This window comes from Caretta caretta, chromosome 8, assembly GCF_965140235.1.
Source record: "Caretta caretta isolate rCarCar2 chromosome 8, rCarCar1.hap1, whole genome shotgun sequence".
Classification (NCBI taxonomy): domain Eukaryota; kingdom Metazoa; phylum Chordata; order Testudines; family Cheloniidae; genus Caretta; species Caretta caretta.
The window spans coordinates 49,936,659-49,949,930 of NC_134213.1; the positions used below are offsets into that span (position 1 = coordinate 49,936,659).

Consider the following 13,272-nt stretch of genomic DNA (forward strand, 5'->3'; position numbering starts at 1 on the left):
CCGGATGCAGCCCATGGACCTAGTGAGCCTGGCTTTGATACTGGGGTCCTGACAGGTTCTTGTTTGAGCACATCACTGTTCATTCTGACAGCAGTTATGACTTTGACACAGGTGACTGTTATGAGATACAGAGCTTTTCATTTACAAATCATGTGCTCAAACCTAGTCCAGTTCAGTTGTGGATAAAAGTTGTTACCATCCGATGACTATGTGAAATGAATTGTTGGTTTCAGTTACACTTTTAAAGGATTGATATCACAAATGACAGAAAATTCCATACTGATTGGCACTCTTGTTGGCAGTCACAGCAGAGAAGGCAAGTATTGAAAGGCTATGGAGCTTGAAATACCATTTTTACCACTTAAAATGTTCTGTCTAGGATCAGGTTGAGAGATTCTGGAATGGCAATATTGGGCGCGTCGACTGTTGCTTTCAGCGCTTTACCTGTTGCATGAATTTCAGTTAGCATGGTTGACAATCTAACACTTTTCTAGTAAAAATAAACAAAATCGTTTTTGGTGTATATTTAAACTGCTGCTATCGCCCATGGAACTAGGGATTGTTCAATAAATGCTCCTCTGGTTTCAGTGCTGCTACAATTCTGACCTCTGGTGGAGGATGTGTGATCTGTTGCCATAGTGATTAAATATAAAATTACCAAACAACTTGTTAGCTAATGCAATTTTTTTTTATGTTATTGTGGTAGCACCTCGGAACCCCAGTTGTGTACCACAACCACATTATGCTCAGCACTGCACAAACATGACAGACCCTGCCTGACAGAGCTTACATTCGAACAAAACTTCTTTCTAAAAGGTTCTTCAGCTTTTGATGAAGTCTGGATTGTGCAGGACACGACAAACTCCACAGTTTTGCATTTATACTTAAGATATAGAGCGTCGCGTTTAGGGGGCAGTTTGGAGGACTTCTCCTCAGCAGAATCAGCAAGCTCCTCGAGGAGGAGGCTACTTCTACCTCCCGCTACCAGCAGCATTTTTCTAAGGGGCAGAGCAGATGGCTCCACAGCCCTCCCTATGCTATTGGACATTAGGGGTTACATGCTGCCTCTTCAATTTTGTGTCTGGGTTTTCCTAACAGAACCCACTCCTATAAATGACACAGCGTGCCTGGAAACCCCTGACATGTGAGCTAGTTTCCCAGGAGTGCTAGGCAATCTGATATGTTGCTAACAGGGAAGCGTTAAACAGCAGGATAGATCTTGACAGCAAATTGTTGGAGGTGAAATGTGATGGAGGGAATTTAAATCAATATTTCTGAACCTTAAAGAAGGCTTGGTTCAAGGGATTGGCAAAAGTTTAAGGGCTCTTATCCTTGCAAAAACCAAGTCACTCAACCCTAATTAATAAAAATATGTGAGATTACCTCAGAAACTCTGTTATGATATTGTTAAAACAAATTACAGAGTGAAATTAGCAAGGAACTCATTGAAATCTTGTTATTGTACAAGGGGAGATTACTAAGGAAATCCTGCGATAATCCCATAACTGTGTGTATTATAAAGGCAACATTCTTTCTGGGAAAGTCTGTTGGAACTCTTTCATATGTTAAATCTGAGTAAGGCAGTGTAGTAGGTACACTGCAATTGAACAATCTACATTTGCTAAAAAAATGTAAAGTTATCGTGATAAATACAAAGGAAAGTCAAAATAATACAATACATGTGGGTTTTATATAGTACGGTATCTACCATACCCAAGGTATTGCAAAGCCCTGTAAAAAGTTAAATGGAATTATGTGTGGCAAAGTAGTCCTAGATAGTAGAGCCTGCTTTATTGACATAGGGAATGTTGGATCATGCACAATGGAGCTGTACTGTACCCTTTGGCCTGGTCTACACTGGCAAGTTGTACTGGCATAACTGTATAGGTGAGGGGTGTGATATTTTTACTGATATAGTTATACTGGGACAAGCCCTCATGTGGATGCAGTTATACTGGTATAACAGTGCCTTGTCATATAGGAATACCTTTACTGGTATAAGTATCTTTATACCGACATAGCTGCATCCACACGAAGGTGATTGCACCACTTTAACTATACCAGTTAAGCAGTACAACTTTTATGTGTAGTCAGAAAGAGGCTCTAGATCTTTATCTTTGGACCAAGAATGGCACCAGATGAAGGCAGAGCTGTCCTGTTGAAGGTATGTTAGAAAGGCTAGGAGGGAGCACTGGTACCTTTAATTCAGCTCCACTAGCCTAGCAATTCCAGCACTGTGTTCTCTCAGGGGATCAGAAATCAGTGGAGCATCATTATTTTATCATTATTTCCTTTATTATATGTATTCATGTATGTAGAACCATATGTTTGCAATGTAGTGAAAGTGGCAAGCACAACAGGGCTGATTTACACAGCTGCCTGATCTCTGAACTGTCTTACATTTGAGTTGATATTAGAAAACCTGTGTGTTTAAGACTTGGGATTTTTGTGGGTGTTTAATACAAAAAAATTTAGATACAAGCTGCTTTCTTTGGATTGGCAAAAATTGTATTGACTAGATTATTTGGTTCTGTTGGCTTTGAAGAAACAGGCTGTCCCAATGGTCTATTGCTGGTAGTATTCTGTACTGTCCACGAGAGACCAGATTTGACTGATACTTAGCCAAAGGACAGAGGGCTGCCCAAAAGCACCTATCTGACCAGTAAGAGAGCAAAATCGCTGGAATCCAAAGTCTCTCGGTCCCCCTCAGCTAGAAGTTTGGAAGCTGATTCATGGGGCCTTAAGTGTGGGAAATTTGGGGGTACCTCAGGACTCTGACAAAAATCTTGCAAATCTCCCTGGTAATAAATGGTGGGAACTAATGGAGAACTAAAACCTGGTACAGTGGGACTGATTCAGTTCTCTTTTTTTCTTCTCCTTTTCAGGGTCTGAACATAATCTTTCATGTAGCCTTGGCACTCTTAAAGGTAAGTTATTTATTTTAACCCTTTTGTTTATTATAAAGCAGTATGAGATATTCACCTTCAGGGATTGCTTAATTGAATATGCCACACCTTGTAATAAAAACACATTGAAAAGTCTCAGACAATAATGGTTGGTCTCTCAGAGTTATCATGGAGGAAAATGAAAATATTGTAAGGGGGGGGGGGGACGGGTTGTCCTTAAAAACTTCAGCTTTGTTGTTTGTATTAAACTGCTTCATCATGCAGTGAAGTTCCTCGTGACAAAGGTAATATCGTGATTAAGATGCCTCATAGATGTACCTGCTCAGAAGAAAACAACAGTTGATGTAAATTGCAGAACTCACATTGACTTCATCAGGGCCAGGACTTCGTCTTTGCTTTCGTTTGGAAATGGAAGTGGTGCTTGAATTGGACAAGTGCTCTGCAGTATTCCCAACATGCTACTGTCAAAAAACCACCGTATTGTCCAACAGTCTGCTGTTTAAAACCTGGTGCTTTTAACTGAAAGTGGCTGACCCTTCAAGGGGTAGAGACTACAACTCAAATTAGCACAGCTTCTCAGTTGTTAACATAACTACTCTGTAATGGGATGCAGGCTAGTGCCAATCAATTGTCACTAGTCCTCCAGTGTCTTCCCACAATTTCCCATGTGTCCAGAAAGGACAGAGAAATTCTCCCACAATTTACTGGGAAATAATTCATAGAGCAGCTCACCTTACTGTAGCTCAAAGAAGCGTGGGATATACCCCCAGAAATCATAGCATCACACATGAGTGAGTGCAGCACCTTTGTGGACAACCCAATGTGAGGGTTATTTCATAGTGTGGCCATTGTAACTTGAGCTATGCTAATGTGAGGTATGTAACTCAAACGAAGACAACGCAAATTAGCCTTGCAGTGAAAATGTGACCTTGGTAACTGGAGTTTCCTTAGCAGATAGCCAGTTTGTGCCAGATTGTGTGGTTACTTTGTTATATTGACACATCTTCAAGGAACAGCCTGGAAAAAGGAAATTCATTTCACATACATTTCAATAGAGCTGTCAGTCTGCAACGCCACTCGCTTCCACTCTCAATTTTCAAAGTGACTGCAAAAGATGAAAAAAATGTTTGTGCTCTATTATTGTTCTTGGGCAGTGGTGGACAGCCTGCGGGCCGCATGCGGCCCATCAGGGTAATCTGATTGTGGACCGTGAGACATTTTGCTGACGTTGACCGTCCGCAGGCACGGCCCCCTCACAGCTCCCAGTGGCCGTGGTTTGCAGCTCCTGTCCAGTGGGAGCTGCGGGAAGTGGCGGAAGATTCTGGGGATGACTGGGAATTTAGCAGTTTGACATGACACATACCTTGTGAAAATGGAGTCCCACATGGTCAAGCAGGATTGTGGGAGAGTACTAGAGAACTAGCAACAATTGAGTAGTGCTAGCTTGCATCCAGGAGACAGAATGGTCATGTTAGCAGCTGTGAGTTGGTCACTGGAGTTTTGCCTATGCCCTTAGTCATAGCAGCCAACTTGAGTGACTAGTACAGCAATACAGAAGAGAGGAGTTTGAGTGTGAATGGGAGTCTAATTAACAGGATTACTTGAGCTATAACATGAATCAGCTTTCCAGTGAAGACAAGCCCTGCAAGGGGGAAAGTGATTTTTATCCAGAGTGTTGAATGCTTTTTTGTTTTGTTTTTGTTACCACTCACTTAACAATGTATTCTGCCTAATGAACAATTAACAGGCAAGCTCCCTTTTTCAAAGATTTAGCACCCCATCATAGCAATGAAGGGCTAAGAGAGCACCTAATCTACTTCTTTGGGTTTTCCAAGGGAGACCTCCAGCAAAAACAAGGAAGACAAGAAATGTGAAACCTGAGATTTCAAACATAAAAATCATGCAGAATAATCCCAGGAAACTCAAGAGATTTGTTTTTGCAATTGAAATCAACAGTTCTTACATGTTTTCCCCAAATATCTCTATTTCCCAGAGTCATCAGAAAGAGCAAGTGGGACAAAGTGTTATTGATAGCTCAAAACTGGACCGAACAGCTCTGGTTCTTGGATCTAGAATTGGACCTTGAAGTCTCACTTCTCAGTCTCCTGGGTGTATTCTCTCAGGATCACAGCTATGTTCTTCACATGGAAGTTGCTCAGTCTTAAAAGTTTGCTACTGGCCTGTCAGGAGGTTTCAGCTCTGACTGTTCTGCAGAAGTTCAGGAGATCATTTCAGAAAGCAGAAAACCTTCTCATAGACAGCTGTTTATGCTGAAATAGATTAGCTTTTCTATATGGATTTCCCAGAGTTAGTGAGTTCCAAATCCTGATAGCTGGTCCCTATATCCTCACCCAAAATTTATTTTACTAAAGTCGTCTTTTGTTTCCGTCTTAATCAGCTCATTAATTTACCTGTCTTCTTCCCTAAACCCTATTTGATTCTGAGAGACATTAGATTATACACCTTAAATGTTGAGAGCTTTTACTTATCTCCTCGACAAGACAAAACCAATTAATTAAACTCTTAGGGCTTGTCTACACTACTCACTGGATGGCAGGCAGCAATTGACACAGTGGGGGTCACGATAAATTGACTGCTGAGCGCTCTCCCATCAATTCCGGTACTCCACCGGAAAGAGACGCGCAAGCAGAGTCGATGGGAGAGCATCTGCTGTCGATTTACCACAGTGAAGACACTGTTACGTAGATCTAAGTACGTTGACTTCAGCTACACTATTCACGTAAATGAAATTGCGTATCTTAGATCAACCCCGTGCGGTAGTGTAGACAAGCCCTTAGACTTCTCATAGCTCATAGGGCTAAAGCTAGGGGCCAGTTTATCTCAGCACAGAGTCTCTCTAATGGACTAGGTTACGTGTACACACGTGCTGTGACCTGGCGGATGTTTCACTATTTGGGGTATTGGAACGTACTCTGCTACACCCAAAGATGTTTCAGCTGCATGCCTACATGACGTTTCTATCACAGACATATGGGTAGGCTGCTGGTAGTGTTTTAACACCATGTTGATTAGACTTGCTCTGAACAGGGTTATGTGATACGGTTTTTAAAACATCTGCATCAGCTCAGTCGTCTGTCTCCAGTAGTGCTTCCAACGTTGCTAACACTTGTGCAGCTGAGCTGATGTTAGCAACAGTAGTATGTTTCTAGAAAAATTTTCAAGTGTAGGCAAGGGTCTTGGTGTTATGTTAGGAAGAGGATTGAACCCCTAAACATCTGCCTTTAGAAAGGCCTTGTTATGATTAAGGAGACTTTTTGTTTTAAATTATTAGCCCTGGTTATTTGTAACATAAAGCACTCAATCTAATTACTTGATGATTATCTGTACATTCTACCTCCCTTGCCCACTGAGTCAGTTCTTAATTGACTACCCCAGATGATTAGAAGGGAAAATTTTTAAGAAGGTATTCTGGAATCACTTTATAATAAGCACTTTATAAGCTTGTAACTGTCTGCATTTTGGTTTGTTACTCTGGTTAGCAACTCTTAAGACAATACATTATGTTGCATCCATCCTTATGTTGCGGCAGTAATAGGCACTAGACAGTAATAGAGAAGTTATCTTGATAAAGTATTTCCCTATTGGAAAGCATAAAATAACCACAAAGAGAATATAGTCAAGTAAGATCAGGTTCTAAATTAGAAACTACTTATTAGTTTAAAAGGATGTACCTTTCACTTTGTTACAGAAGACTCCATTTCCATAGCAGCAGCAACATGGAAATGATGATCTAAATTAGAGCATGGCTTGCTTTCAGCAGGAATTGCTCTTCTGTTTGAGGGGATAAGATTTTTGTACTCTGAGTTCTGGAATAAATATTTGCCACTTAAATGTATTTGTCTCCAACTTTTATAGCTTAGAAACCATATGTTTTTAGTTGATCTGTCTTTCAAATAACAGTGAAATCTGAGTGCTTCAGAACAACATCTTTATGAAACCATGTGCTTCTGAGGAGCTTGTTCCTTTCCAGAGCTGGAGCTGGATACTGCATGTAGACCAACAGCTCTGGGGGTTTGGTCTAGGTAGACCTCACCCCAGGCCTAAATTAATGGCAACTTTAGTCGTTTTTTCTCCTCCACAATCTTTTGGGTGATTTCTAATTTTAGGAATCAACAGGCTATTAAAGAGCCTTTATCCAGTAAATGTCATTTCTTCCTGGCATCTGTGAGTAATGTTCAGTAATGTCCTCTAATTACCAACAGAATTATAACTCTGGTCCTGACCTGTCTACTAGCCTAGTAAATTTGGTGTCACTGCTCTACCAGGTGCCTAGATTAAAGCTGAGCTTTCGCTAGAGTTAAAAAATGACAGTGAAGCTCCTCTGACCAATAACCTGGGCATGCTAACCTGCTTCAGAGAATAAAATGATAGTCACAGGAATCGGGGAGGAACCTGCTCTCATCCCCACCTCCATGATCTAGCACATTCACAGCAATGCACAGTTGATTAGGCACAATCATCATGTGTTGTTTTGGTTGCTTTTCTCTGAACAACAGGCATTGGCCACTGCCATAGACTCCCAGACCTGATTGGGAGTATTAGTCTGATTCAGTATGGAAAATAGACTGTTGAAGGAAATACAACTTGGACACTGTAGGGAAAGTTTAAGTGTTCCATTTCATCACATCTTCCTCCAACAGTTACTACCTTTCCGATATTGATGTAGAATATAAAACAGGGGTGACCAAACTTACTGACCCTCCAAGCTGCATCTGATAATCTTTAGAAGTTAGAGAGCCGGGCACACCTGCTGGGGCTTGGGATGTCTGCCTGGCAGGGAGGAGGGTTATCTTGGGGATCAGGGCTTCAGCAACGTGGGGCTCAAGCCTCAAACACCAGCAGGTGCACCCCATGGGACTCAAGCCCTGAGAGCCTCGTCCCCGCTGGGCAGAAGCACTGAGAGCCACCACCCTGCTGTAGGACAGAAGTCCAGAGCTCCCCACTGCCAAGTCTGGTAGGTGGAGAATGGGCTGGGGGAAGGGCATAGGAGGCTCTGCAAGCTGCTCTTTAACTGTAAAGCGGCTTGCGAGCTGTGGTTTGGCCACCCTGACATATAGCATCCACAAAGCATTCTCAATTATAATTTTGTCCAGTTGGTGGCAGTATTATACAATTCCTTATTGTTTAGATATTTAATATTGTAATTGTAACTGAAGCATTGTTAATAAGTTGAGCTCATTGATGTAAACAACTTTCTTTGCTCTCACCTCCCAGTTCCCAAGAGGGAGACAGACTAAGGCACAGCAGCGTAAAATGAACATTCATGTTTAAATGGCAGATACACTGTTAATGAAGGACAGTTTAGAGCACTTTCACAAGCAATTTACTATCTTGACATATTCATAAAAAGGACGATCATTAAGAATATAGATTTAGAATGGTGAAAAGGAAAATGAATTCCCATTCCAGTGCATGGCACCTATTCAAGTGCCTTTTATCACCAGGACAGCCAGCTTCTTTGTTGTGGATTGCAAAGTAAACATTAAAATATTTGCATCTGTTAGGAAACCTGTTCCATTAAAAAGTGTCATTTGACACCCCATTTTAGACAAATATGGAAGGCAATTTTAGCCATTGCAAGCTTTTTTATTCCCACTCAAAAGTTCTTAATTGAGTGAGCTGCAAGTGTAAAGCAAGGTTTACGGTGGAATTTACATTTTCGATTAATTGCATCCAAACTTATGTAGCTATATCACAAAATGCAACTTCTGAGCCAATGTTCTCTTGTTTATGGTTAAGCAACTATCAAAGTAACATAGGGAGGCTCAGGAAAATCAGTTTTTTAAATCATATTTTTAAATTCTACACATTATGTATTGTTTCCTTACTTTAATCTTCCTACTCGGTTACCTGGAAAATTAAATGCACGCTTTTCAATTCAGTTTGGGGCTAGCAAAATGAGGCAAGTATAAAGATCCATAATCATACAGAAGTAAAAGTTCAAATTAAAATACACGAAACTGAAACGCAAAGAAAATAGTGTGCAATAACTAAAAGTGTAACAAAACATAACATAAGAATGGCCCTACTGGGTCAGACCAAAGATCTTACTCACAGAAGCTCACTATCCTGTTTCTGACAGTGGCCAATGGCAGGTGCCCCAAAGGGAATGAAAAACAGGTTATCGTCAAGTGATCCATGCCCTGTCACCCAATCCCAGCTACTGGCAAACAGAGGCTAGGGACACCATTCCTGCCCATCCTGGCTAATAGCCACTGATGGACCTATCTTCCATGAATCTATCTAGCTCCCTTTTGAACCCCGTTATAGTATTGGCCTTCACAACACCCTCTGGCAAGGAGTTCCAGAGTTGACAGTGCTTTGGCACCGTGACTTCTTGGACATGCGCACTCTCTTTGTAGAGATGAGCTACTTACAGGCTGTGGACAAAACAAAAAATCTTGTCCACGGTTCATAAAAATTCCCGAACCCTGGCTGTTGATCAAGTGCACTGATGTAGGCAACCACTAAGAAAATATTGGTTGGTTGCGAACAGATCAAGGCCTGTCCTTTGGTCTGTAAAAAGATACTAAGTTCAAATGTACAGGGGTTGGAAATCTTTTTAACATATGCTATCCAGAGTGTCTTAAAAGTTAGTGATAGGGAGTACTTCAGACAGCTCGCTGGTGGGGGTGGGCAGGCTCAGAGGCTCCCCATTTCCAAAAATAAATTAAAACTAGAATGAAAAAGGTGGATTATTTGATATCATTATTCTTCTGTATCTCTCCTTTCCCTTCTCTATCCTTTGCTACCTTCACTCATCAAACCAACCTGTTAAGGACAACTTGCTCTCATGCAGTGAAATTTATCACTATGCAGAGGGCCATCACAAGTGGTGTACCTCTTAAAGCCAGGGTTTATGTGGGAGGCAAGTGATGCATCAAGGTTACACTGGCCCTCTGCATAGGAGTACATTTCCTCTATAGCGAACATCTTGCCAGTAATGCAGGGAGCCCTTTTCATTCTGCTCTCATGCTACCTTGTCATCTCCTTTGGGTGGACGCTTACACCTACCCAGTCCCAAATTTTGGGTCTTGTGCTCTGGGCGGTACCAAGACTTTAAAAATCAAGGATAAGATTTTGTTCTCTGCCTCTCAAGTCCTGTCTTCACTGCAACCGTCAGCTCAGTGTAGTGCACTCGAGTTACTGCATTTGAGACAGCCTCGCTTTAGTCACTCAAGACTGGGAGTAGATGGGTCATTACAATAACTAATTTCCCCATACTAATCTCCCCCTACTGTTACTCACACCTTCTTGTCAACTGTTTGAAATAGGCCACCTTCATTACCACCACAAAAGTGATTTTTCCTCCCTTGGTATTCTACTGTTAATTGAATTGTCTTGTTAGTGCTTACCCCCCACTTGGTAAGGCAACTCCCATCTTTTCACGTACTGTGTGTATATACCTGCTACTGTATTTTCCACTCCATGCATCTGATGAAGTGGGTTTTAGCCCATGAAAGCTTATGCCCAAATAAATTTGTTAGTCTCTAAGGTGCCACAAGGGCTCCTCATTGTTTTTATTGATTTCTTGGAATTCTACCAGCAGGACTACAGGTATGTCAGTGAAGGATAGGCAGGGGACAAGAAGGCACTGCATCTCTTTCCTCACTCTGGATAAAATTTGCAATATTGCCAACTCCAAATATTTAAAAATCATGAGTCAGCCCTGAAAAACTTGAGATTTTAAAATATATGTTCTGTGTTCTTTTTATTTGCCTTGGGATTCTGAGCCTTGAGAGCAGGGGTAGGCAATCTATGGCATGCGTGCCAAAGGCGGCACGCGAGCGGATTTTCAGTGGCACTCACACTGCCCGGGTCCTGGACACCAGTCTGGGGGGCTCTGCATTTTAATTTATTTTTAAATGAAACTTCTTAAACATTTTAAAAACCTTAGTTACTTTACATACAACAATAGTTCAGTTATATATTATATACTTATAGAAAGAGACCTTCTAAAAACGTTAAAATGTATTACTGGCATGCGAAACCTTAAAGTGAATAAATGAAGACTTGGCACATCACTTCTGAATGCCACATTTTCACAATTTCTCTGCAACCAAGAGGGCTAGAGCCTTTTTTAAATGAGAGCCAAGATTCTCATGCAATCATGTGACTCCAAGTGCTTTAAAAATATTGTGAGACTCACAATAAAATTGTATAATTTGTCAACACTAGGCCAGCACAATGCTTGTCTCTCTCACTTAAATCCCACTTAAGCTCTACATATAGGCTTCTTAGTGTACTTTGCAGCTAGGAGTGTGCCTCCCAGCCTGGGTAGACAAACACACACTAGCTCTGCTTGAGATAGCGCACCAAAAATAGCACTGTGGCCATTATGGCGTGGGCGGCAACACAAGCTAGCCTCCCATGTAGAAGCCTACCCCATCCCTTGTGTCCATACATGGGTGGCTAATGCATGCCACAACGTCATCTTTTTAGCACACTAACTTGACCAGAGCTAGCATGTGTCTATCTACTCAGGCTCCCAGCTGCACTGCAGACATACCGTGACTGGCATCCAGCATTAGGCTGAGAGAGATGGAGTTAATTTCACCCCTTGCAAATGGATGGGGTGTTTCTGAGGCTTAGGCTGGCACAAGCCACTTCCCCAGGAAGTCTGCGTGTTCTGGGAGGTGGGGGTTATTTGTCCTTTCCTTACTTTTAAGTTTATTCCAGGCTCTCTCTGAGCATTGTTGAAGATGTCTGACAGTCACTCCTCTCTTGATTGTTTGTTGACACTGTTGATGTCATGTTGGATTTTCTTTCTGGTGAGCTATACAGGCTCAGTTACTTGCTTGGCAGGAACTGAGAGAGACAAGGATTTCCTGAGAAAAACTTCTACATGAGAAGTAGATTTTTCAAAGATGCGGTTTTGGGGCTTCTTAGCCCAATGCTGGCTGTGTCTCTAGACATGTCCAAGAGATACCTCTGAATTCTGAGCAAAACTACAAAAACTGTCTAAGTGCAGAGCCAGCCCCATATCATTTTGGGTAGCCCTGCAAAAAAACAGTGACAACAATTTGTTTTCTCTCTCAACATCCAAAGTGTAACCGCTTCGTGTCCACCATTATCACGCTACTGTGCACAAGGCTGGCCTAAGGATTTGCGGCATGGCTAGGGAGACGGTTATTTGAGAGGCAGAACAAATTTAAACTTACTCATTTTACCTCAAAAATGTGTGCAGGGGGAGCAGGTGCACAGGGGTTTGTTAGGTTCTTTCCCAAGGCTCCTGCTGCAGAAGTGGATTCCAGCTAATTATTCCATTCAGCATTAGTGATCAGTGGATATTGTTCTGTGTTTTCAAGGCTGTCTTCACAAGGGAGAGATCTAGAAATTTATCTTTTAAAAAAACAAAGCTGAGATTCTCCTTTACATTTCTAGTTCTCCCAGCTTAGGGAGGTCAACAGCAGTGGGTTTTGCAGGTTTCAAAGCCCAGCTCTATTGAGTATATTTATTGAAAATTACCTCTTTAGACACCAAGTCTGTAGATGAACCCTTCAACTCCCATATGAAACTGTTTGCCATGGATAATTTGTCCTAATAAGCTCAGGATCAAGGGACCACTATGCTAGAGTGTCATGTACATGTTCATGTGAATTTTAAGCTATTTTTTTTTCTTTAAAAGGGTTCTAGAATGAAAGCAGGAAAAATAACTCAAAATTCACCAGAATTCAGCCCTTTAGTGGCCCCAAGCCCCTGGCTTATTTGATAAAGTATTCTCTGAAAACTGCTGCCCACCATTCTGGTCTCTTGTCTTCCAGTGTAAGAAAAACATGGTCTTCATGTATTTTCAAATTTATTCTCATTGCAGCCTGTGTTTTATCTTTCCATAGGAAGGCATTTTCATTAAAGAGAACCTCTGTTTTTTCAATGTTAGATTCTCATTAGCTTTTTAGTGACTCAGTCTTTTTTGATACTAAAATACTAATGGTAATCCAAAGACACTTTCTTTGGACAGTTCTGTAGCTCAGAAACTGTCACACCAAAGCAATAGTTTATGATGTAGGAACTATTAGTGATGCTTATTTTGTTATTTCAGTGCCTATCTATTTAACTTGGGTACTCATATGGCTTCCATTACCGTAGTATCTGAGTGTGAGCCCAGGATGATCATTTAAGACATAAGACCCCCATATCGCCAGGCTCTGAGCACCCTTGACAAATACTTAAAAACAGCAGTAGCAAACCAGCAACTGTTTTGTGCAAAACTTCCCAACTGTCAGGGTTGTTAAGCACTGGAATAAATTGCCTAGGGATGTTGTGGAATCTCCGTCATTGGAGGTTTTTACAAAGCAGGTCAGACGAACACCTGTCAGGGACAGTCTAGATAATACTTAGTCCT

At 41.5% G+C, this 13,272-nt stretch overlaps 1 protein-coding gene across 4 annotated transcripts in view; it reads left to right on the top strand.

The window, feature by feature from the left end:
• The window catches only part of RABGAP1L (RAB GTPase activating protein 1 like), a 551,596-nt gene that overhangs the window by 415,116 nt on the left and 123,208 nt on the right, over nt 1–13,272 (top strand). For all 4 annotated transcript variants that reach the window (XM_048861147.2, XM_048861149.2, XM_048861150.2 and 1 more), the window contains exon 18: nt 2,886–2,927. In XM_048861147.2, the coding sequence (XP_048717104.2) occupies nt 2,886–2,927 (42 nt within the window). The remainder of the gene's footprint in view (nt 1–2,885; nt 2,928–13,272) is intronic.